Source organism: Hippocampus guttulatus, chromosome 2 (genome assembly GCF_054856545.1).
Source record: "Hippocampus guttulatus isolate MCC_2025c chromosome 2, RoL_Hgut_1.0, whole genome shotgun sequence".
NCBI classification, from domain to species: Eukaryota; Metazoa; Chordata; class Actinopteri; order Syngnathiformes; family Syngnathidae; genus Hippocampus; species Hippocampus guttulatus.
In genome coordinates this window covers 9,462,362-9,487,571 of record NC_141262.1, presented here as the reverse complement: position 1 = coordinate 9,487,571, position 25,210 = coordinate 9,462,362, and the positions used below count along the sequence as shown (strand labels likewise).

General features: G+C 41.5%; 2 protein-coding genes across 3 annotated transcripts in view; one reads left to right on the top strand and one right to left on the bottom strand.

Moving 5' to 3' along the window:
* LOC147208439 (amyloid beta precursor protein binding family B member 2-like) overlaps positions 1–14,153 on the top strand; it is a 59,119-nt gene extending 44,966 nt beyond the window's left edge. The window contains exon 15 of the mRNA XM_086135062.1: positions 13,909–14,153. The gene's annotated coding sequence lies outside the window, so the exon portion shown is untranslated. The remainder of the gene's footprint in view (positions 1–13,908) is intronic.
* Positions 2,425–25,210, bottom strand: part of LOC147208438 (protein NSUN7) — a 39,340-nt gene continuing 16,554 nt past the window's right edge. Inside the window, exons 6-13 of one of the 2 annotated variants that reach the window (XM_086135083.1) lie at positions 24,329–24,512; positions 23,206–23,422; positions 22,099–22,242; positions 21,910–22,011; positions 19,235–19,370; positions 17,406–17,550; positions 5,153–5,354; positions 2,425–4,658 (exon numbers count right to left, since the gene is read on the bottom strand). In XM_086135083.1, coding sequence (XP_085991209.1) covers positions 4,318–4,658; positions 5,153–5,354; positions 17,406–17,550; positions 19,235–19,370; positions 21,910–22,011; positions 22,099–22,242; positions 23,206–23,422; positions 24,329–24,512 — 1,471 coding nt within the window. In that variant the 3' untranslated portion in view covers positions 2,425–4,317. Of the gene's footprint in view, positions 4,659–5,152; positions 5,355–17,405; positions 17,551–19,092; positions 19,140–19,234; positions 19,371–21,909; positions 22,012–22,098; positions 22,243–23,205; positions 23,423–24,328; positions 24,513–25,210 lie in introns of those variants that run through there. The other variant, XM_086135091.1, reaches the window with a different exon arrangement.

Below are 25,210 nucleotides of genomic sequence, written 5' to 3'. Positions count from 1 at the left end.
AGTTGAAAATAATGTCACATTGTAAGCAGTTGAAATGTCACGATGTCCTCAGGAATCTTCACGTAGACACACAAAATATTTATATGGGCTCAAGAGAGGGCAGATCATTTCATTGACAGTGGTGCCTTGAGATACGAGTTTAATTAAATGTGACCACGCTTTTAACTCAAAACACTCTCAAATTATCTTTCCCCACACAACAGAGGTTTTAAATTAATAATAAGTAAAGAGCACTCTTATACTTTATAAAAATATTGAGTAATAACATCATGAAATTACAATTGGATGGAATGTAAAGAGAGGTCATGGGTTCCAATCCGGCCCCAGCCTTTCTGTGTGGTGGAGTTTGCACGTTGTCCCCGTGCCCGCATGGGTTTTCTCCGGGTACTCTGGTTTCCTCTCACATTCCAAACACATGCATGGTAGGTTGAATGAACACTCTTAATTGTCCCTTTGTGTGAGTGTGAGTGTGGATGGTTGTTTGTCTCTGTGTGCCCTGCGATTGGCTGGCAACCGGTTCAGGGTGTCCCCCCTTCTGCCCGAAGACAGCACGCCCGCGACCCTCGTGAGGATCAGATAATAGATGGATGGATAGAAAGTGAAGAGTTGAACTGCGCATCGCAAATCGGTCTCCGGGGCAGTAAAATCCATCCATCAATCCATTATCCAAACCGCTTTTCCTCACGAGGGTCGTGGGCGTGCTGGCGTAGAGTCATGCACAAATGAAGAATAGTTTCACAACTACTGTAAGTGACCCACTAATGCAGTAATATTAGCTGTCTATACACAAAGGATAAAGAATACTGCACCATTTGTGTTTGAATATCCATTGCTTCAAGCGTTGCAACGCCACCACATAGATGCCAGCCATTAGCCCGTCGATGCTGTTTCTTAGTATAAAGCTAAGCAGACTTAAGGCAAAGCTGTGTGGTTGTTTGAAATACTGTACACCTGTGATTGCCTCTGTTTCTGGTTTAGTTTGACAGTAAACTTCAACTGGGGTTGGCCTGAAATGGCAAATAATTTTCTCCCAAGCTACTGTTTAATGTGAAGTGACTTGCACTCGTATCTCAAATTGTTGCTCATTTGTCGAAGTGAAAAAATAAATTAAAAATGCATAAAGGCAGCTCGTAACCCAGCACCGTCCAATTTGGTCAGACGTGAAAGACCCTGCTTGCTTCCTCTGTCCGTCATCTCCCACTTGAATAAAAAAAAAAAATACACATAAGTAAATGGGCATCGCTATGCAAAGCTGTTTGAGCGATCACTCGATAATTTTGAGATCTAGCTTAATATCCATGTGCTAGTACATTCTTTGTCCTCACTAGTAAGACACCTTAGCACACGAGTCAAGTGACTGTTTTTTCCTAGTCATGATTTCTAAAGCTTTCTACTCCCACTTTTGACACATTAATGTGCACTATGATTTACTAGTAAGCAACTGTGCTGTGTTGCTAGCATGACAAGACCCAACTCGTCGGCATGTGACACATACTAGTAGCCTCCTAGACTCCACTAGTCGCACCGACATGCCCTCTAGTAGTTTTGCCTACTGACATGTATGTAGCTGTCCTACTAGGATGCCAAAGTTGTCCGCCAAACATAGAGTATCATAGTAGGGGACAGACAGTCGTTCGACTAGTGCAACCTAGTTGTACTATTGTGCTGAATGGTCTTACTAAGTGAGGAATTATCTATAAAGCTGTTTGAACTTTCATTTGATATTCATTTAAGGTTCATAGAACTAGTAGGACAAATATGTGTTCCTAGGAAGGCATCTGTGCTAAGCCGCAGATGTTAACTAGAACAATTTTATGAAGTCGCTCGTAGTGCTGCTGACAAACTTCTGTCACTTTTGGAACTTCCGTGACTATAGTAGAACACAGATGTGACAAGCGCATCATCATGCCTTACTAGCAACGTAGTTGTCCTACTCGTATGCCAAAGTTGTCCTACGAGTGTGACTAGCCAATTAGCGTAATGTTATGTCGCTAGTAGTATAAGTACCTAGAATTTGAAAATGTCACTAGTAGCACTAGTAGCATGCGGATGTCCAAGCGTGCACAGTTGACATCTTCATGGTATGAATAGTGGTAGTAATTTTAAAAACGTACGAGTTAACGTCTAGCACTGATAAAGAGCATACGACTACATGGACTTTAAGATATATATATATCAAAGAAATGGAAGAAATGCTCAAGCAGCTTTGCGTACACACAGTGTGAGGTCACTGCTTTTAAAGGGCCAGCGCACCAACACCTGCACTCAATTCACATACTTGTTGAATGCATTCCAAACTTACACAAAACCAAGGGAGGGGGGTAATGCTGTAAATCATTTCAGGTTCTGTCATCACACATCAACAATGTAAATGTTATCTGTTGTGAAAATAAAAAAAAGCATCGGCAAAAGAAAGAAAGGAGCTGCAGCCTCTTGTTATTTATGTGCGTTGTGAGAATTGTTTTGACATTTGACACTGCCAGGACCCGGCCAGTGGGTGCAAACAGATTTAAAGACATTCATGCCATGGAAAGTAATAAGAATGAATGGCAAACAACAAGGGTAATTCATACCAACTCAGATAGTTGAGATATGACTAAATCCAAGACTTTCGTGAGCTCCACCAAAGTCTTGTGCAAATTGCTCATCTGTTTTTACAAACTGTAAAACTTCACCGGCACAGTAGTCTGTTGATTAACCCTTTCAGGTTACAGGTTATCATTATTGGTGCATGAAAGGGTTAAGTGTTGGAACATGTTGAACCATACAATTTGTTTTGTAATGCTTGCTTTGGAACTCAATGTAACATGAAATTGTTTCCTTGTTCCAAAAAAGTGATACATGATGGGATCTGGCAGAAAACACAAACAACCAAAAGTGTGGAATCTAGAACTTAGATTCAAACCCATTTTACCCAATCCAGTAAATAACAAGGAATTAATGTTCATGTCATGGGTTTAAATTAGCCCAAAGTGGCCACTGTAGAGCCAAAAGGTCGAGTTATAGGTAAACAATATATTATTGCTATATTGAAAGATTTACAAAATTGGACAAAATCCACACCAGTGGGAAGATAAAATGGTCAAATCCATCCTTCCATCCATAGCCCACAGAGGGTTAATATATGAATAATAATTATACAAAAAATCATGTGTAATTTTTGAAATTCCCCCAAGCTCCCCAAATTGAAGCAAACCCTGCAGCACTTTGTAGAAGGACAAATTACGGTGCTTTTCCCTAACAGGTTCTAGAACGGCCTGGCCCCGCTTTACCCCGGCCTCACTGGGCCAAGCCTGCCCTCCGTTGCTATTCCCACATGCGGCAATCAATTAGGGCGGGACTGGGGTGCGATCAACCAAAATCTGCACTCGCAGTGTGCAGGGTTCTGGACACATATATTGTGCTTAACAACAATATTTACTATTTCATAGAGTATTTACCAATGAATGAAATAGTGAACAAAAATGCTGGCAATCAGTGCATTCCGTTCATCGGGTCCATCAACCTGTCCTAGTGGTTGCCATCGACAGCTTGTCATCAAAGCCGTCTGGCGGCCGGCACAAGCCGTCACCCTGCCACAACCGTCGGGTCGGGGGACTGCCGTGGCTCCGGGCTGCAGCCGAAGGACGTCTTCATCGCGGTCAAGACCACTGGAAGATTCCACGGGATACGCCACGCCCTCCCGTTGCAGTCCTGTCATTCATTTGAATGGAGAGCTCATTCTCATTCAAGTGAATGGACCCTGTGAGGTGTGCGTTGCTTCCTAAAACTCTATTTCATGCATTGATACCTATGAAATTGTAAATATGGTGACGTATTATAAGGGGGCATGGTGGACAACTGTTTAACACACTGCCTCACAGTTGAGAGGCAGCAGGTTCAAATCTGGCCCGTGACCCTTGTGAGGACATGTGGATGGATGAGTTTTGACAATATACTGTATGTGGACTGCAAATGCTTTTTAAAACTTGACTTGCTCGCTTAAAACCAGGAAATGGGTGTGAATTTGAGTTCCTTGCTGCATCTCTTTAAGGAAGACCTACTGTACATCTGTCGGTTAATCAGATGACAGTGATGTCGCAGCCCTCCACGGTCCACGTTCCACAACCAGGTTGCAAGATGTTCCATGGAACAGCCCTGAAAAAGTGTCATGGAAAAGCAACCAGACAGGGTGGAACTCGGCTGTTTTGGGGTCGCGCTGGGACAACGGAAAAGGGGCTGCAGTGTACATTGTCACAGGCTTAGCTTAATTTAGAATCAGACATAAACCTGCAGCTTATTTTTGAGCACCGAGTCCTTGGGACAACCTCCCATCACTCAAGAGGAGGGTAACGTCGGTGCCAGGGTCCTCCACGCGTGGAGTCGAGGGTGAGGATGTGGCGGCTGGGGAAGATGTTGAGGACGCAAAACGATGACGGCGGGTTTCAGCACCAACTGATGGATTCTCCGGGGACGGACTGTAGATGTCGCAGGGTTTACAAGAGGAGTCGCCGGACGCAGAAGGGGAGTAGAAGTCACAGTGTTGAAAACGGAGTGAATGATGTGCGCTTTTGAATTCTTTTCTGGTGTGGGGATGCCTGAGCTGGACTTTTCTCGATTACAGCGGGTGTCAGAAATGCAAGTCTGTGACGTCTGCAAGCGCGGTTTGGGGGGAGTTCCTGGAAAACGAAAAGAAAAAAAAAACATTGATGAATCGAGAAAAGGTTGAGGCTTTTTGTCAGAAAATCATTTCATTAGAAAAACAATTGAACGGCTCGCATTTATAGGTGGTAAAGCAGAAGCACTTGAAATGTTGGCGGGTATGACGACTCCCATTTAACATGAGTTTGAATGTGATTGGTTAATTCTGCACACAGCAACATCTATCTGCATTTATAAGAGTTTGTGCACAGTTGTGCAACTGAGATCTCAGTTGTTGATTTTTACATCCCTTCTCCAAAAATATACAGTACAGTATGTTTTTTTTAATCAGTCTCAATTATTTCAAAGCCTGAGAAGTAATTACAAAGTAAGAAGGAATGAGTGGACTACTAAACATCCAAATGTCGAGCTTCTAATAAACAATTTACAATTTATTTCTTTTGACTGGCTGTTCCTGAAAAAATAAATACATTAAAAAAAAGAAACCGGGAAGTATAATGACAAATCTTACCGCGGGGTACCTGTGGCATTTTTTCAGAGATTTGGTGCTTGGGTAGCTTAGCGGAGGTCACTTTGGTTGGCCTGATGGTTTGTCCACGTTGCTTCTTTCTGGTTGGCTGGTTTGGCCTGACACGCTCAGGTTTGCGGTCAGCAGACACCTTGGCCTGCACAGCCTGCGATGTCTCTTTTGCCACACGCTCGTGCTGTGAAGACTATTCAAAATAAAAATGACAAGAAAAAGATTTTGAACCAGTAAAATCAGATTGGGTGCCATTTTATCCTCAAAAATGTTCTAATAACAAAACAAGGTTTCCCAAAAGTTACGATATAATTTCTTTTTTTCTATTTCATATCAGGTAACATTCAGATAGACGTGAGGCCATCAGCATTTGACAGATGAGACTTTTTTGGGTGAATTCATTCCTTTTGCAATGACTCGTCAATTGAAATTGGAGTGTGGCAAAATTTCTGCCTGGCAAGGTTTTCTGTACCAACTAAAATTCTGCACCGGTTTGAGAAGCTTTATGTCACTGTGAAAAAAAAAAGTACATTTCAGCAAATTGTTTTGAGGCTTGCTTTGTTGTGTTCACTAAAATTGCCATAAATGTAATTTTTTTATATTTTTAAATTGTTCCAAATTACTGTTTTAGCCCCCCTCCATCCATCCATCCATTTTCCGAACCGCTTGATCCTCACTAGGGTCGCGGGGGGTGCTGGAGCCTATCCCAGCCGTCTTCGGGCAGTAGGCGGGGGACACCCTGAATCAGTTGCCAGCCAATCGCAGATGTTTTAGCCCCCCTCACCCCCAAAAAATGCAAGGTATATTTATTACACTGTGATCAGCCGAAACAGTTACAAAATATTGTGTGGTTATAGAATGACTCCTATCTGTAGAGTTTTAAATGATCGTACTAGTGAGGACAAAGAGCATACTAGTAGTATCAGGCCTTCCGCTGTGGTTTTGTTTTGACAAACTTGCCATGGCTCGCATTAAGTGTCTTAAGCATTCCAGCATGTTGGTTGCCTGAAAGCTTCTCAAATTGAATTCCAATTTGGGACAAAAAAAGAAGAAACATCTTGCTAGGTGGCGTCTTTGCAACGCTACTCCAATGTGAATTGATGTACCATGAGCAAGGAATAACATGCTTACACAAAACGCAAAGTCCAAATGATTCCTGGAAACAAAGCAGCAAATGTATCATGTATCATGACTTTTGGGAGACACTTGAGGTTTGTTATTGCAATTGTAGTTTACAGCCACTGTAACAGACACTAAATAATTCACGTTGTTAAATTAATACCTTTCCGATGGTGACAGTTATGATTATTGATACTTTTTCCATTTCATCTCATAAGATAATGTGTCCAGTGAAGCTACTGAACGGTTTTGTTTGACAATATCCTGAAGCTGTTTCAAGTAGCATCCAGAGTCATGAAACCAGAAGACTTGCAAGATCCATGGCAACAAGCACAGTACAGATGTATCACCCAAAACATACATTTTCAAAAGAGATCCTCCCCAAAATGACAGCAGTGGGAGGTGCCGCCATGTCCTTGCTGCTGGCTGCAGGGTCACCTGCAGTCTCATCAGCAGCCCACAGCGCTTCCCTCAACACTTGAATAATTCACCACATGCACCACAGAGACTCGCTCCTTTTTGTTTTTAAGTGCTTGAGCTGACATGCAAACATGTAACAGAGTTTGTGCAAGATGTTGGAAACGGTGGGTAAAGAGCTATGTTTGCTTGTACTGTGCATGCGCATGCAACATACCGAATGCATATACGTGGAGGTGTGACCTTGCAGCCGAGAGTGCACAGGTAAAGCAGGTTCAGAGGTACCACCGTGTTTGCTGCCCTGAACTTCAGTGATGCTAACTCATTCAGACAGGGAACGTTGAATTATTCAGAAAATACTCTCCTTCGCCTACTTTCTTCTCCCTCCTCACCCCCATAAATTTTTCTTCCCCCTCCATCTCCACCCACCAACCTCGATGAATCGCTCACTTCCTCCATCACGGCCTGAGCTCACCCCGAATGTAAAATCTAGAATGTTCTGGTCCAAATTATGAAGAAAACAACCGCGGGGGTAAAATTCACACCATTTGGAGACAGCTTTAGGTTCAGATTCGCCCACATTCCCAAGAAAATCTCCCCGTCTTTATTGTTCCCAACTCTTTCTGCATGGAAGGCCCATAAAGAATTTAAATGGCCACATCCATGACAGCGCACGTAAGGCAGACAGCAGTCAAACACTTCGATAATTGCTGTTTTTATGGCACTTTTCAGAGGGCCACAATAACTTTTGATTAGCTGAGTTTTACTGCAGGTGTGTGTGGGTGTATGGGGGTCCGGGGGGGGGGGGGGGGGTCTCTGTAGGAGGCACGCCTACAACGGTTTGATTATCTTTTCATTTCTATCAATGGAGGAATAAAACATGATGGACGGTCCAGAGGGAGATTGTGCTACAGTGCAACCCAGTAGTGGGGTAAAACGGCTTACAGAATCAAAAGTGCATTCGCCAATGAGAAGGAATAAATGTGTGTTGCAGATTAGGAAGATGAGGATCACGTGTTTGCTCACATGTAACATTTTTCACATTTTTGAGACCAAAGGGAGTTTACTGTATTTTCAATGAACATATATTATGTTTCTACCATGTACCACCATGTAATTTTAAAACTTCTCTAGCTTGTTGGAAAAAAGGAAATACCCTAAATAAAAATTTAAATGCTCTCAAAGTTTGGGGATGCTTGGATTTATTTTAGGGGCGCTTCTGCACCCTAAAAATGGGCAGTACACACCAATGGTTCAGATTCAAGTTTAATTCATTCCTTGATCACAGTAACTATCTCAAATCTTTTTTCCAATTCCAAATTGAAGTGAATGGAAATGCCAGTAATTTCCCAGTCAGCAAAGGCATCTGGCCCGGATTCGGCATGAAGCTGGCACAGCTGGCCTTGAGTCGGTACTGGCATAATGCATGTGGGCCGAACACGGCCCAGGAGTGGCAAAGGAGGCACTGGCTTGACTCTGGCAAACCAGATGAGGGCCAGTTGTGGAGTGAAGTATTTGGGCCAGAAATCAATTTACAACTCCGGCCCGTATATGGCCAGCCAGTATTGAGCCACCCTTAAATGCAGTTTCAGATTTATTTTTTCAACACACAGCCTTGTTTTACAATTGCACAATTGCAATGCGGAATTCCATTCATCACACACACACACACACACACACACACACACACACACACACACACACACACACAGACACACACGGGCGCGTGAGGTTCAATCAGGCCCGCAGGATAATTTAAAAATGAAAAATATGCAATATAGACACAGAATTAATATTTTTAATAAGCTGCAATTCATTGAGTATCCGCTAGGATTTTAGCCGACAAAAACGAACATGTATAGTTAGCCGTTTTTAGCCGAAAAAAACGACCATGTATAGGAAGGTGTTTTGAGCCGAAAAAAACCCACCATGAAGAGTAAGGTGTTTTTAGCCGAAAAAAACCGACCATGTATAGTAAAGCGTTTTTCGACGAAAAAAAGGACCATGAAGAGTAAGGTGTTTTTAGCCGAAAAACCCGACCATGTATAGTAAGGCGTTTTTAGACGAAAAAAAACGACCACGTATAGTAAGGTGTTTTTAGCCGAAAAAAACGACCACGTATAGAAAGGGGTTTTTAGCCGAAAAAAATGCCCATGTATAGTAGGGCGTTTTTAGCCGGAAAAAAAAACAACCATGTATCTAGTAAGGCATTTTTCGCCGAAAAAACCCCCACCCATGTCCAGTAATCCGTTTTTAGACAAAAAAAACAACCATGTATAGTAAGGCATTTTTAGCTGAAATAAACAACCACGTATGGTAAGGCATTTTTAGCCAAAAAAAAATGACAATGTATAGTAAAACGTTTTTTGCTGAAAAAAAAAACAATCATGTATAGTAAGCCGTTTTTAGTAAAAAAAAATTATAATAAAATTACCATGTATAGTAAGGCGTTTTTAGCCGAAAAAAATCAACAATGTAAAGAAAGGTGTTTTTAGCCGGAAAAAAATGACCATGTATAGAAAGGCGTTTTTAGGTGAAAAAACCGTCCATGTATAGTAAGCCGTTTTTAGGTGAAAAAAACGACCATGTATAGGAAGGTGTTTTGAGCCGAAAAAAAACGACCATGAAGAGTAAGGTGTTTTTAGCCGAAAAAAACCGACCATGTATAGTAAAGCGTTTTTCGACGAAAAAAAGGACCATGAAGAGTAAGGTGTTTTTAGCCGAAAAAACCGACCATGTATAGTAAGGCGTTTTTAGACGAAAAAAAACGACCATGTATAGTAAGGTGTTTTTAGCCGAAAAAAACGACCACGTATAGAAAGGGGTTTTTAGCCGAAAAAAATGCCCATGTATAGTAAGGCGTTTTTAGCCGGAAAAAAAAACAACCATGTATCTAGTAAGGCATTTTTCGCCGAAAAAAACCCCACCCATGTCCAGTAATCCGTTTTTAGACAAAAAAAACAACCATGTATAGTAAGGCATTTTTAGCTGAAATAAACAACCACGTATGGTAAGGCATTTTTAGCCAAAAAAAATGACAATGTATAGTAAAACGTTTTTAGTAAAAAAAAATTATAATAAAATTACCATGTATAGTAAGGCGTTTTTAGCCGAAAAAAATCGACAATGTAAAGAAAGGTGTTTTTAGCCGGAAAAAAATGACCATGTATAGAAAGGCGTTTTTAGGTGAAAAAAAACGTCCATGTATAGTAAGCCGTTTTTAGGTGAAAAAAACGACCATGTTTAGTAAGGCGTTTTTAGCGGGAAAAAAACGACAATGTATATATAGAAAGGTGTTTTTAGCCGAAAAAAAAACGACCATGTATAGTCAGATGTTTTTAGCCGAAAAAAACCGTCCATGTATAGTAAGGCGTTTTTAGCCGAAAAAAACGACCATGTATATAGTAAGGCATTTTTAGCCGAAAAAAACGACAATGTATAGTAGTAGTTTTTGCAGAAAAAAAAACAACCATGGGTATAGTAAGGCGTTTTTAGCCCCAAAAAAACCACGATGGATAGGAAGGTTGTTTGTGAATTGTTCCTTGGTGTGAGTGCAAAGATATGTCTGGAGAAGAGGATCAGAAAATGGATGGCCACACTTGTTTCTGAAAACACACAAGAAGCTCGGAGCCAGAATCGAACCCTGCACCTCTGCACTGTGACGCAGAGACACTAACCATTCGACTACCAGGCCACCATGAATGCTTCACATAGTCCCGATACAAGACACTTTTTTTTCAAAATACAAGCGCATGAATAGTCAAGCTTTTTTTGTGTGTGTTGGAAGGCATTTTTCACAATAAAAAACAACCATTTATAGCAAGGCGTTTTTTTTACAGCCAAAAAGACGACCATGTATTGTCAGGTGTTTTATGAATTGTTAATTGGTGTGAATGAGAGCGAAAAAATGGATGGCCCCACATGTTTTTGAGAACACACAAATCGCCAGAGCTGGAATTGAACCTAGCACCTCCACACTGGGATAGAGACCAATTAACCACTTGACTAGCTGGCTGGATGTGAGCAATGGACATTGTCTCAATATGACACTTTTTTTTTCAAGACACCATGCCGACTTTTTTTTTTCTTTGTAAAGAAAGGCGTTTTTCGCAATAAAAAATGACCATGTCCAAAAAGGAGTATTTTTGCAGAAAAAAATGCTAATGCATCATTTGGCATTTTGTGAGTTGTTCCTCGGTGTGAGTGAGAGCGTGAAGAGAATAAATAAAGGATAGCCACACATGTTTTTGACAACACACAAACGGCCTGAGCCAGAATCGAACCCTGCACCGCTGCATTTGGACGCGGACGCAAAAACCACTTTCCTAACAGGGTTGTAATGAACTTCCTGCGTAGACCCTATGTGAGAACGTAAGGCGTTTTTAACCGAAAAAAAGAATGACCATGTATAGTAAGGCGTTTTTATCGGAAAAAAACGACCATGTCTAGTTCGCCGTTTTTAGCCAAAAATCACGACCATGTGTCGTAAGGCAATTTTAGCCGAAAAAAAACCAAACAACCATGTATAGTAAGGCGTTTTTAGCCGAAAAAAACGACCATGTGTACTTTGGCGTTTTTAGCCAAAAAAAACCCCCGGCTGAGAACACCTTACTATACATGGTCGTTTCTTTCGGCTAAAAACACCTTACTATACATGATCGTTTTTTTTCGGCTAAAAACGCCTTATTGTATATGGTCGTTTTTTTCGCTAAAAACGCCTTACTATACATGGTCGATTTTTTTCGGCTAAAAACACCTTACTATTCATGGTCGTTTTTTTCAGCTACAAACACCTTATTATTCATGGTCGTTTTTTTCGGCTAAAAACGCCTTACTACACACGGTTGTTTTTTTTCGGCTAAAAACGCCTTATTGTATATGGTCGGGTTTTTTCGGATAAAAATGCCTTACTATACATGGTCGTTTTTTTTTCGGCTCAAAACACCTTACTATACATGGTGTTTTTGTCTTTTTCGGCTAAAAACACCTTACTTTACATGGTCATTTTTTTCGGCTAAAAACGCCTTACGACACATGGTCGTTTTTTTCGGCTAAAAGCGCCTTACTATACGTGGTCGGTTTTTTTTCGGCTAAAAACGCCTTACTACACATTGTCGTTTTTTTCCGCTAAAAATGCCTTTCTATACATGGTCATTTTTTTCGTCGAAAAACGCCTTATTATATATGGTCGTTTTTTTTGTCTAAAAACGGCTTACTATACATGGTCTTTTTTTTTCGGCTAAAAACACCTTACTATACGGGGTCCTTTTTTTCGGCTCAAAACGCCTTACCATACATGGTCGTTTTTTTCAGCTAAAAACGCCTTACTCTACATGGTCGTTTTTTTCAGCTAAAAACACCTTACTATACATGATCGTTTTTTTTCGGCTAAAAACGCCTTACTATACATGGTCGATTTTTTTCGGCTAAAAACACCTTACTATTCATGGTCGTTTTTTTCGGCTAAAAACACCTGACTATTCATGGTCGTTTTTTTTCGTTGAAAAACGCCTTACTACACATGGTCGTTTTTTTCGGCTAAAAACGGCTCATCTTTCACTTCAAAGAGGCTCTTTGTACCGGCTCACTCGCGACCGACACATCACTTGTGAAAATGTAGGTGATTGAACAGTCAGAGGTGCTGCCAAAAAGAACCCTTTCTGCACTGAAATACAATGAAATTAATTTTGATTCCGTTTACTGCAATACAAACCGGATACTTCATACTTCACCATAAAGTTAATTTAAAACTTCAATTCAAAACCTCAATTCAAAAGAAAGTTAATTTAAAACTTCAATTCAAAACCTCAATTCAAAAACAAAATCTGCCGTTGAAAAAAACGTCATTTTGTATTTGTAAGACTGAATATGAAAATGAACAGAATTAAATTTTCAGTGAGGATCAAATACAGTTTCAAAAAAAAAAAGTCTATCGTTTCAAATTCAGATTGTACAATTCAGATTCAGTTATTCAATATGATTCAGAGGGCGGCCCGGTGCTCCAGTGGTTAGCACGTCGACTTCACAGTGCAGAGGTACCGGGTTCAATTCCAGCTCCGGCCTCCCTGTGTGGAGTTTGCATGTTCTCCCCGGGCCTGCGTGGGTGCCTCTGGGGTCCCACAGGCCATAAAGGCTCGATAGGACTCCTTCTTCAGCTTGACGGCATCCCTTACTGCTGGTGTCCACCAGCGAGTACGAGGGTTGCCGCCACGACAGGCACCAACCACCTTACGGCCACAACTCAGATTGGCCGCCTCAACAATAGAGGCACGGAACATGGTCCACTCGGACTCAATGTCCCCCGTCTCCCCCGGAACGTGGAAAAAGCTCTGTCGGAGGTGGGAGTTGAAACTCCTTCTGACAGGGGATTCCGCCAGACGCTCCCAACAAACCCTCACAATACGTTTGGGTCTGCCAGGACGGACCGGCATCTTCCCCCACCATCGGAGCCTACTCACCACCAGGTGGTGATCAGTTGACAGCTCCGCCCCTCTCTTCACCCGAGTGTCCAAAACATGCGGCCGCAAATCCGATGATACAACCACAAGGTCGATCATCGAACTACGGCCCAGGGTGTCCTGGTGCCAAGTGCACATATGGACACCCTTATGTTTGAACAAGGTGTTCGTTATGGACAGTCCGTGACGAGCACAGAAGTCCAATAACAAAACACCACTCGAGTTCTGATCGGGGGGGCCGTTCCTCCCAATCACGCCCCTCCAGGTCTCACTGTCATTGCCCACGTGAGCATTGAAGTCCCCCAGTAGAACAAGGGAGTCCCCAGCAGGAGTACTCTCCAGCACACCCTCCAAGGACTCCAAAAAGGGTGGGTATGCTGAGCTGCTGTTTGGTGCATATGCACAAACAACAGTCAGGACCCGTCCCCCCCACCCGAAGGCGGAGGGAAGCAACCCTCTCGTCTACCGGTGTGAACCCCAATGTACAGGCACTGAGCCAGGGGGCAGTATAAACAATTTGAAATGTATTCACGTTGAGTTTTTGGTGGCAAATATTCCGCCCCACAGCGTCACAGCTAGTTTAGTTTTGGTTGTAAAGTTTCCTAGAGTGTCTTGAAAGACGCTTATAAATGAAATGTATTATTATTATTATTATAAGAAATTTCAGGGGTTATTTTTACTGACCATTCATTGTTCATGACATGTACAAATGTTTGTTTTCCTAACACACTGTCCATTCTTGTTTTCTTACAGTTCTTACAGCCGCTGTGAACATCTTGGGCCTCAGACCAGGAAATTGATGTCACTAACAAAAGATGGCTAGATCTGGCTCCTGATCGGGATGGTGACAGGAAGGAGAGCATGAGAAGAAAAGAGGACATGGAGAGCGCAACAATTTGATGGACAGAAAAATACCGTTCAAGAGTAAGCTGCATCCCAATTTGGACTTTGTGTTCACTGTTAAATAAAGAAAAGTGCATTTTTCCAGTGTATGTGGAGTTATAGGTGAGGTTCACAAATTATGACAATAAACATATTTTTATAACAGTCGTTTTTGAGACTTTTTTAAAAAAATGTGGGTCAAATATGGCTCATGAAAGATGTGGCTTGGTTGAGGTTGAATTCAGGCTGATATCAGGAACCCAGCGTCGGGCCGGAGTAGAGCCAGATATGGTTTTACAATGCGGCTCAGATCTGGGCCGAATACGGCCCACATCATGGATGCCAGACGTGGGCCACTGCAGGACCGTCATTCATTGAGGTATGTGGGCCGAGTGTACGTGCCGTGTCTGCCCCAGAGCTGGGCCAGACCAATTTTGCTGACTGGGGTGTTTGTGTCTCCCCAAAGAAAAAGGTAACATTTTTTGTACAGTAATGTTTTAACATAAAAAATTATAGTCTATGTTATTACTATTTACTCTAGAAACATACATGATTACATAGAATCGAAAGTATTAAATTGATTTTGGGGGGCGGGGGGGGCTTCAATTCAGTGGACCTTGTGTTGCTCCTTCTGGTGTGGGCCACCTGAGGATATGATTATACAGAGATACATGTTATACATGGAGACGGGCACACTCCTCAGAGGTTAAAGACCATATGCCAGCGAGTAATGTTATTGTACAGGTATTGGTTCACATGTGTTGCTCCACCATTTTTGTTCACTTCTACTGATGTGAATTCTCATTAGCCTGTCTGTGGCGTTTTTCATTGTTTGCATTAAACTAAACAGACTATTCCAAGGCAAAGAAAGCTTTATGATTGTTTGGAATGCACTTGTCATTGTTTGAGTTGGATCTTTAGTTTGACAGTAAACGTCACCTGGGGATGGTAAAGAACAACATGAAACCTCTTTTTTTGAAGAGATGTTCAATATCTAAACCTTTCACTTTGTGTAAAAAACTAAATAGTTTGCACTGTTTTCTTTTACTGTCATTGGCAGGCTGTTTACTAAATTACGATAAGACTTCACCGTTCTTGGATCGAGATGGTTCTATTGTGCCTCAATTAACCCTGGAAAACCCAAGACCCCTTTTCTTCTTTGGAAAATTATGAATTTTACATTAAATGACTGCTCTATTCACTGAACACCAAAATATGTGTTTTTTTTTCAAATATTCACTACTTTAATCCTAATTTAGGATTAGGATTTGACCCTTTGGGATTTAACGGTAGCATTTGAGTCACAGAATTTAAAGGGGCCAAATTTGACCCCGTGGGTTCTCCAGGGTTAAGAGAGTTAAATTCCTTTCTCTATAGTTGTATCCATATTTGCTCCAACATTTGAGTAAAAACAAGCAAATGCAAATCTGAACAACACCTCAAAATGGCAACAATTTAGGATCCAAATAGTTTCATTCATGCCCTGACTTTTTGCAGATGCAATCAAACACAATGAAAAGAGATCCCACATAAACACAAGTACAGTCTGAGCTGTTGAGATTTATTTGCATATAAGCATCAAAACAAAAGGAGTTCAAATGCTGCCCAATGCGCAGACTGAGTCATATTCGGATAAAACGTGTATGGGCAGAAATGGATTTTGTCTTAAACAGGATTGTTGACAGCGGCTTTATGAGGCATTAAGAGTATCAATAAACTCTCAGTTACTGGTGTTGATCAAATGAAAGCGTCATTAGACTCAGAAACTCATTATGGATCACAGCACTCTTTTTACAACTGCCCGCATGAATGTCTGAAACTATCAACTCAAAGACATGCTTCAGCCTCCCTCACTCCCACTTCTCTCATTACCTCCTCCCATCCCCACATACGTGATTGTGCTGCATAACGCCACCGGGACAATGACCTCCTACAGGCTTTGATTCATTTTTTTTCCTCCGTCCTCAGCAGAAATCACCCACCTTCACACATCTACCTCTTCTTCTCTGATTGAACCTGGAAAACCGAATCTAACCTCATAATGACAAATGATGCTCCCTTAATGCCCACACCAAAACACATTCATAATATCTAGAATAATAGGCATATTTTTTTTACTCTTCAGACATTCCTGCAGGAGACCAACAGGTGCATGTTTCAGTTGGAACATGTGGCATTGTGTTGAAAAAGCAGAATGTTCTGGGGCTGTTTCAGACTCCCTGTTGAACACTGTTATCTCTAGCCCATAAAATATAGAGTGATGCCCTGACTTGAATTCATTCCGTGACCACGCGTGTACAGTAACTCAAAACACTCATCTCTCAAAATGTCTTGGCCCCTTAAAATAAATAGAAATGCTGTTGATCTGTCCAGCCACACATTGGGCTGAATCTGTTGTGCCCATATTGGCCCCCGAGGAGCAGTACAATGCAGACATACCCAAAGAAGTGTTTTCAACTAAAGAAGCTGCAGTCACATTAGTCTTTTTTTCCCCCAGAAGAGAAAGAATATATGCCTGTGAGTACTGTTATATTGTCAATCTACATGTGTTGCCGCACCGTTTGTGGGCACGCATTCGTTGCTTAAAGAATTACAACTCCTGCAACATCGCTATTTTGTGAGCCCATCTATCGTGTTTTGCTTTGCTTTGATAAAGTATAACGCTGGAGGAATTTTGTTCTGTGGTTGTTTTGAATGCGCCTTCAAGTGTTTTTGTTTTATGTTTGGTTTGACAACAAATTTAGAGTAGAGCTGTGTCTTGAAGCCCCCTTTTTTTTAATTATTCACTATCTGTGTTTTGGGCCACTTTAGAAAAAAAGTGACTTTTAAGGTAATTTTATTGTTGTGCTTGTGTCAAAATGGGAAACTATGAAAAGGTTAATTCATTGCCTGGGTTCAATAAAATTGTCTCAGCTGCTTTTGTTTGACTCCACCCTCTTTTATATCTGCACATTTCATATAGTAGGAAATTGGAAGAAATATTATCGTTAATTCATCCTTCTTCACTCAAAGGTTTGACTGAAGTCAATGTTATGACATTTCTACTCTCTGTTGGGTGTTACTTGTAAAATGCACCAATTCTTAATGTGTACATTGGTTATTCAATTTTAAAAAGTCGCAGGCTAATTCACAGTAAATTCCTTTGGCTGAAGTATCGGCACAAACCCTGGATTCAATCACTGGGCGTGACACGGTTGCTCCTCAGAAAATGCAGAACAAATTTCGCTGTTGTATACTATACATGTAACATATAAAATGTTGTGTCTTGTATTTTTTTAATGTATTTATTTTGACTGATTTAATTTTTCATACGTTTCCACTGGAGAAAGAACTGCTTTCAGTCTCATTGTGTTGTAAAAGACCTTTACCTTCACTTTCATCTCTCTGATGAGAACAGCCATGAAGCAGCCATTACTCAGCTCAGAGGGTTCCACCCTGAAGAAGGAATTGTTTTCACTTTGCCTTTCACGACCTTCGGCACTGTCTGGAGGATTATACAGGGCTTGGCTTTGTCTTGAGGAAGTAAACACAAAGACAGGAAGAGTAGTTAAATGTTGAAAGTAGGAATTTTATACAACAGTAACACTTCACTGAGCACAACGCTGGGAAAAGAAAAACTGATAAAAAAGAATCCTGAATACCAACACAACGTGTCACAATTACATAAACACATTGAGCTTTTTTAAGTCGACTGAGCTATGGAAGGTGTTTTGAGTATTTAGTCGGATATCATCTTACGGTGCATGCTCTTTATCCCCACGAGCAAGAAAATTCAGTGCACTAGTTGAATGACTGTGACGTACATTTTTTTTCAAAAACCACTGACACTTTTGGCCTACTATAATGCAATTAAACCTTATAAGTAAATGATTGTCCTGCACTAGATACAAACAAGTAGACACGTGTCACAATTGGTAAAAAAAAAAAAAAAAATACAGACTACCGGTAGTAGTTTTGCCTCACTACTAAGAGTTAGTTGTTTTACTACTAGTATGCCAAAAATGAAAAATTTCATACGATAATGGCAAAATGCACTACCAGTAAGACACTGCAGTCATTCTACTAGTTTGCTGAATTGACAAATGTGCGCCACAAGGTCTTTTAATGGTATCATAAAAGTTAACATCTTGCGCTTCACTAGCAGTTAAACTGAGGTTAACTAGTGAACAGTTTTGACTCACTGGTGACATGTAGCTATGCTACTAGTATGCCAAAGTAGTCTCAAAGTAGTGCAAAGATGTCATAAAGTTGAGAGTAGTGGAGAAAAACGTTATTTGCAAGACACTGTTGTTGTACCGATAAGGACAACTAGAGTACTACAGTAGTACATGGGCCTCGAGATGACTCAAGGGTACTGATTAAATACTAAAAAGAAGAGGTGACTAACATGGTGCCCGCGGGCACCGGGTAGCCCTCAAGGACCACATGAGTAGCCCACGGGCCTGTTCCAACAACAGCTCACCTGTGATGTTATTTTCTAGGAATGTTATTATTGTGATGATTAGAAAATCTAAACAGGCAGTGATTTATAGAAAAACAACGTTGCATGTTGATTTGTATTTCCTAGTTATTGTGAGAAATCATTAACATGAGCGGTGTCTTCACATAAATCAATATCATTATCAAGACATATTATACCACGTGATCCAAGGTAATTTGTTATTCCAAAAGTATCTAGCAAACTAATCGGTAGCCAAGAAGTAGCTCTCAGTTTCACAAAAAAAGGCTTTTCGTTCAGAACACATGGTGGGGAGATGCAGTTGAGCAAAAATTGCTCTTCTTTTCAGGTTCTGCAGAGGTGCTGTTTGTGTGAAAATAGTAGACTATCACAAAAACAAGTTTTGTTTTATTCAATACAGCCTCGGGCATTTCCTGCAAAAGGACAGTTAACGACAGAAGAGTCTGTCGATAAGAAAACATTTCCATATGTATTTTCTGCAAACTAATATATGCACTGTATGTACGTATAGTGTCATCTTATTTATTTATTTTTTAATTTGACTGGAGATCTGTATTCCGCCCTTTTCACAGCATTCAAAAAGCATGAAGCGGCACCTTCAAGTTCATGTTGGAGGTGTTAGATGATTTTGACAGAAGTCTACCTGGAGGGAGACAAAGACCTCAGCAGGCTGACAGCAGAGCTGAAGGAGAGTGACGGCAACACATGCAGAGAGTCTGCTTGCGAACTGCGACTGACCTCAACTCGTTTTTTTGTAGCCGCCATTCCTGCTGCGGCATCACATTGGCCTGCTTGATGGCTCGAGTCACCACCTCTTCATTCTCCTCTGGGTGTGACGAGCAGGTTGCGTAAACAAGCGCCAAAACTTGGGGAACTCCAAAAATACAGCAACAACATTTAATAGTTTTGCACATGAGCCCAACGGGTGGATGTGAGGTTGAATGCATTGATTGTATGATGAGTGAGTTTGCTTTATTTTGAAGGCAGCTCATTTCAACTTGGTTCCTTGACAACAAGATGGTACCAGAGGACGCCAACAGAATAAGAAAAAGAGTATATTTGCTGTCTGAAATTAGTCACATTGACACTTGGAGGATAGTAAAATATTCAGAGTAAACTTCACTCAAGTAATGGATTAATTGTACTCCACACAATTCCAAACATCAACTTTCAGTTGATGAGCACATAACCTACTCACACTGCGATTGGCTGGCGACCAATTCAGGGTTGACCCCGCCTACTGCCCGGAAGACTGCTGGGAGAGGCTCCAGCACTCCTGAGACCCTCGTTAGGATAAGCGGATTAGAAATTGAAAGGATGGGTGGATGGATAACCGACTCATCCACATTTTACACCGATGAGAGTAGGCGGTGGGGCCTCATGTACTCTGAGTGAAAAGATTTTGATCTGTTGTGAAGAATTATTCCCGTTCGAGGGGAGGCAATTGTTCTTCAAAATATTTAAATATAACTCATCTTGAGGAGAAAAAAAATTGTGACTGTAAAAATGGCTCCACCAATTTTACTGTGTAAGTTCTTAAACAACTCTCCTGTTTTTTCATTCAACCGCGTCTATAATGTCGATTTGAAAAGCTTCACAAACCTCAAATGCGTGATGGAAACATTTTGGCATTTGTGTTCAGAAAGATGGAAGTCGGTGTTTGAGCATGACACACTGAAATGAGACCATTGATGCAACTGGACTGAGGCATTCAATAAACACTGAGCATTAATTAACAGCCCCATTAGAAAATATCTACACTTGCAGAAATGTCGGTCTGGGCCGATCAATAGCAGCAGGATGAGAGCAGCTGCTTTCATTGCCGCAAAAGAAAAGATCGCCACCTGCTTTATTACTGACACAAACAAAACAACATTCTCTGAATGTACCAAATGAGCACGGCCACATGCACTGTCATGAATGGGCTATAAAACTCATTTTGTTAAAGACCCTGTAGAGTAAATTCAGAGATGTCTTTCTTAATACATTATACACGTTTGAAGATAACTGCTGAAAACATGCAAAGATTGATACTCAGATGTGGCGATATAGCGATAAAACTTTTTAGCGTTTTATAAATAAAACATTGCCGAGTGATGCGCTTTGAAGTATAGCATACAGAGGTGGGCGCGTCAATAAATTTTGCTGGTCTGTCAGTATTTCAAGCCAATGCTGTCCATCACTGTCTGTGAGTGACCCCCTCGTTATTTTAACCACACTTCTGTTCTCCCTAAATTGCAGTTGGTCATCGCTTTTTTAGCAACGTCAGTACAGAACTGTTTACAAGGTTAACAGCAGTGGTGGGCACATCAGAAAATTCTACCGGTCCATCATTTGTCATTTGCCAGTGGCCGGCCCACCAGTCCGTCACTCCGTCATCATTATTTTAATTCCACTTCCTGATTACACTAACGACACTGATTGCTGAAGTAAAAACAATACAGGACAGTCTTATTGGGTTTGTGGGACAGAAAGGTAGGTAGACAAACACAGCCAACTTCCTTTACTGGCAAGAACGACCTCAAAAAGAAGCAGGCTTGGAGAATGGGAGCCATGATTTAACAGCCAACACAACCACAAGTCATCAAATTAAATAGCGATGGTCAAGGGTCTTTTTTTTTCTTCCTGTTGGAGGGCGATGAGACCCTACGCCACGCCGTGCCGCTTGAAGCAACCCCGGTGCAGTCACCCCAGTGAACAGACACACGCGAGACACGCCGTGCGTTTCCATCAGTCGTCAGCGAAACGAGAGCCCGTCTCTGATGGACCATAAGTCCGTCACTACTGATAGACAGTCCACCACGTGAGTAAGTGATGATTCGGGTGATGGATGATAGATCGCTTCCGTCTGCGCTTAGTCCATCAGTGTGCCAAAGTTTCCATCATTCGCCAGCCAAATGGGAGTCCCTCACTCAGGGACCTTCCAATGGTGCTGACGGAATTCCCGCCTCTTCATGAATCCCCTCTCCTCCACTATGTAAGCCTTGACCTGACTCGGAGTCAAAGCAAAATACAATTAAAAGTCTCTTTTGATTTCCTTTGCTGTGCGCAAGCCGAATGAACTCTCTGAGATAATAATGACCGACAACCACAACAACAAACACAGTACTAAATCAATACCTCCCTTATAGTGCCACGCAGAGCGGCATTTTTATGATACAGCTCTTGTATTGGCATTAGACCGTGCAATGGCCGGTGCCTTTGAAACAATGCGTGATGGCCAACATTAGCATATCTAATTAAGGACATACAATCTCCCAGGGACAGCATATGCTTGCTCTATTAGCATGAGATTAGATAATTAGGCACTCAGTCAGGGAGGTGAGCGAGGCTCCACATAGAGCTCACGCATGCGCTGCCTTTGTGTCAGTGTGCGTGTATCAGCATGATAACGAGCGGTTTACGACACTCACACTTTAATGCATGATCAATATCTTCCCTCTGCTGTGCTATCAGAGCTTCCAGCTTGCTCTGGGCCAGAGAACCCTGAGAGAAGTCCTGCAGCAAGCTGGCATCTGAATATAACAAATGCGCAAAATTGCTTTTTTCCGTTCAGAGTGATCTGGTTATTGCGAAGAATACACCTGCACCCTCGAACGTACCTCTGTTCTCTTGCAGCATGAACTCAAGCGGATTGCTGACTGCAGACAAGGAGCAGTTGGGAGTCAACAGGATAAGACGGACTTTTGCAAGACGCTTGTCACCACTGGTGAGAGACTGGAACACCTCGTTTATCAGCTTCACATCTAAGCAACATGCAGCAGAGCAAAGAGACATAGGGCCTTATTTACTAAAAGTGTCGGAGTTGTGTGCAAGCTGATCTATGCACCAGTAACACCCAGGATCGACTCTGCCAAATGGCCGAAATAGCATCGCAATAAAAATTTTTTTTTTTTAATTTGGGGCCCCTCACAAGAAGGAGTCATGCCATATCGCCTACGACAAAGCTCATTTCGATTCTGCTTTTCCTGGCCTCTCCACGAGCAGTTTTTAGGAAGGTGCTCCCAAGTTTTAGATGCAGTGACACACAGGATGTGCAAATACATCCAATTGCCACGCACTCTGCAGAAGTGAAATCAAAGAAAACATGGCTTTATGTGGTTGCTGGCTTCCCTAAAATGATCAGAGAGACAGACTTCACTCATATCCAACTTGTATGCCTCTCACACAGCAGTTGATCTGAAGCACAAACATTCTTTGAATGTGCAAGCTGAGTGTGAACGCCCAGTTGTGTAATGTCCAGGGTTAGTTTGCCTTTTCAGCCAACACTTCCAATACTGTCACTTTAAATTTCATTTTAAACTTGTGGCAAACGCTCAGATTTTTTGTGTGGAAAACCAACAGAGGTCCTTCAAGTGAAAAAAAAAGGTGGTCTTGAGCACTTTCACACTTGTTGCCAATTGTGCTGAAAATTTGCATGATGAAAGTCCGCAGAGTCCAAGAATGGTCTTAATGGACTAGATATTTTATGTGAGGTGTTCTGCTGTATTATTATTTTAATATTACATATTCTGTAAAGTGCTTTTGTACAGCTGCAGCTGTTGTGAAAGCACTCAATAAATACAGATGGATTCTATGAATATTGGAATAATGAGGCCAAACATGTCTAGGAATTAAGAAGCCGATATGCTGTTGGTCAGAATAATTTGATCGGGCAAAATTAAAAAGGAGCCCCTAACTACTGACAAGACATCCATAGTCATGCCTACTCTTGCAGCCCATGTGGACGATGACTTTCTGCATCGCTTCCCTCTGAGCGTCGGTAAGACCACTGGCACAAGCAAGGACTTTGGATTTGTTGTTCTGCTTAATCAGCGACGCTGTGTGGGAGACAGTGAGGCCGGAGAAAGTGCCCACAAGGAGGATGTCCCCGTCATCTGGTAGAAGGGAGATTGCCACCTTGGGGGCCAGGCTGCAAGACTTGTCCTGCAAACAAATAGAGTAGGACCGACACATGAGCGAGAAACCGGCTTTGCAGCCATAGCCTGGAAAGGTAAAACACATAACTAGGGAAATTGTATTATTGTGGAAAAAAAGCGAGTCATTCCAGAATTGGAGGACACTTTAGGCACTTTATTTTGATGTGTTTGGCATAGATACACAGGAAGTTGAAAATCATGTTTTCCAAAAATATTGCTGAATAAACCCTTTAGAATTAAATACATGTAATGTTATTTGAATACTTATTCAATGTTATTACTGGATTGCTTGACAGTAACACTGTTGTTGTTGAGTGTATGCTCAGGAGTATACGTTAGCTGTGGCAATTGCTTTACTAATTCGTCAACAACAAACTCAGCTGTATATAAATAAAGGAAAAAAATGTATATCAATGTCGTTTTTGATCAGATGAGTAATGAGGTTTAGTTGAAAACCGAAACTAGTATGAAAAATCCACCCAGGGTCAGTGCAATTGGCTTGGTGATGTCATTTCTGTTGTGTCATGTTCGTGCTCCCTTTTTTCTTCCTCTAGCTGACTCTAAAGGTATCAGTAAGAGGAGACTGATCACAGAACAAGTATCAACAAGGGGCTGTAATGAATAGTTTTTGGGAGTTGAGAAATTGATCAATGCTGAGAATGAACCAGCTGTATTGTCGTGAAGCACAAGCATGTGACAGGAGATTTGTTATGTCTCAAAGACAAATATGATATGATGTGAGGAAGTGATGTGAAATATTACAGTAGTTTCTGGGCAAACTCATCTTGGTTGGCATGAGGGATTGCATGCCGCTTTGTAATCAGTTTGAGACATAAGCTATAAATATCAGAGGACACTGGTAACAGTCCTGTGTGTGTATATGTGTGTGTGTGTGTGTGTGTGTGTATTGAACCTGCATGACGAGTTTGTGGTTGTGAAGCAACTTGGTGGAATCCAGCCTCGCTTTCATTTGAGCGGGGAATACCATCAAATCCTCACAGTCGGCATCCTGGCAGAAGGTCTGCCCTTCCAACTGCCCGACGGAATTCACTTGGGAGAGGCCCGCATCCGTCAGCACACTTTGGACCTCATCCAGACTGGAAGCAAAGTATAGGTGGGTGAGGACAACATGGGTGGTGGAAGAGAAAATATACTGCCTGGGCGATTCTACAATTGAAGGACATTTTCTCCCCCCTCCCCCCACCACCCCACAAAATTAAAATAAATAAATAAATAAATATTTCCAGCCCCCCCACAAAAAAATGTCGAGTGTGTTGCAATGGGGAGCAGTATAACACATGTCATGAAGACTTCCACTCTAAGCAACTCAGTATGCTGCAGTAATATTAGGAATTCTTCACCCAGGATAAGAATATACCCTTGTGAGTATTATCTGTCTATATTATATTATCGGTCAACCTGTTGCTCCACCATTTGTGTTAAAATATCCTTTGCTTCTAAAACTAGATTTGACATTGATTATATTTTTTAGCATGTTTCAAATACATGTGTACATAATTCTTTTTATTTTGTCTTTAATTTTTAATAAACTTTAACCGGAAGTGGCATTAAACATCTTGAAGCCTTTTTTTCCCCACTGTCTGTCAAACTGTTACTTGGTGTGAGAGGTGAGTTGAGTCCACAGCCACCATACACTTTTAAAATACGTTGGTGCTTAAATGCCTTGTAATTCTGGATTGATCTAGACGACGATAGAAACGTAGTGTGGCCTTTTAAAAGAACTTTATATCTATCTCGAAGCTGTCAAAAATATTAGGGCACACACACACACAGA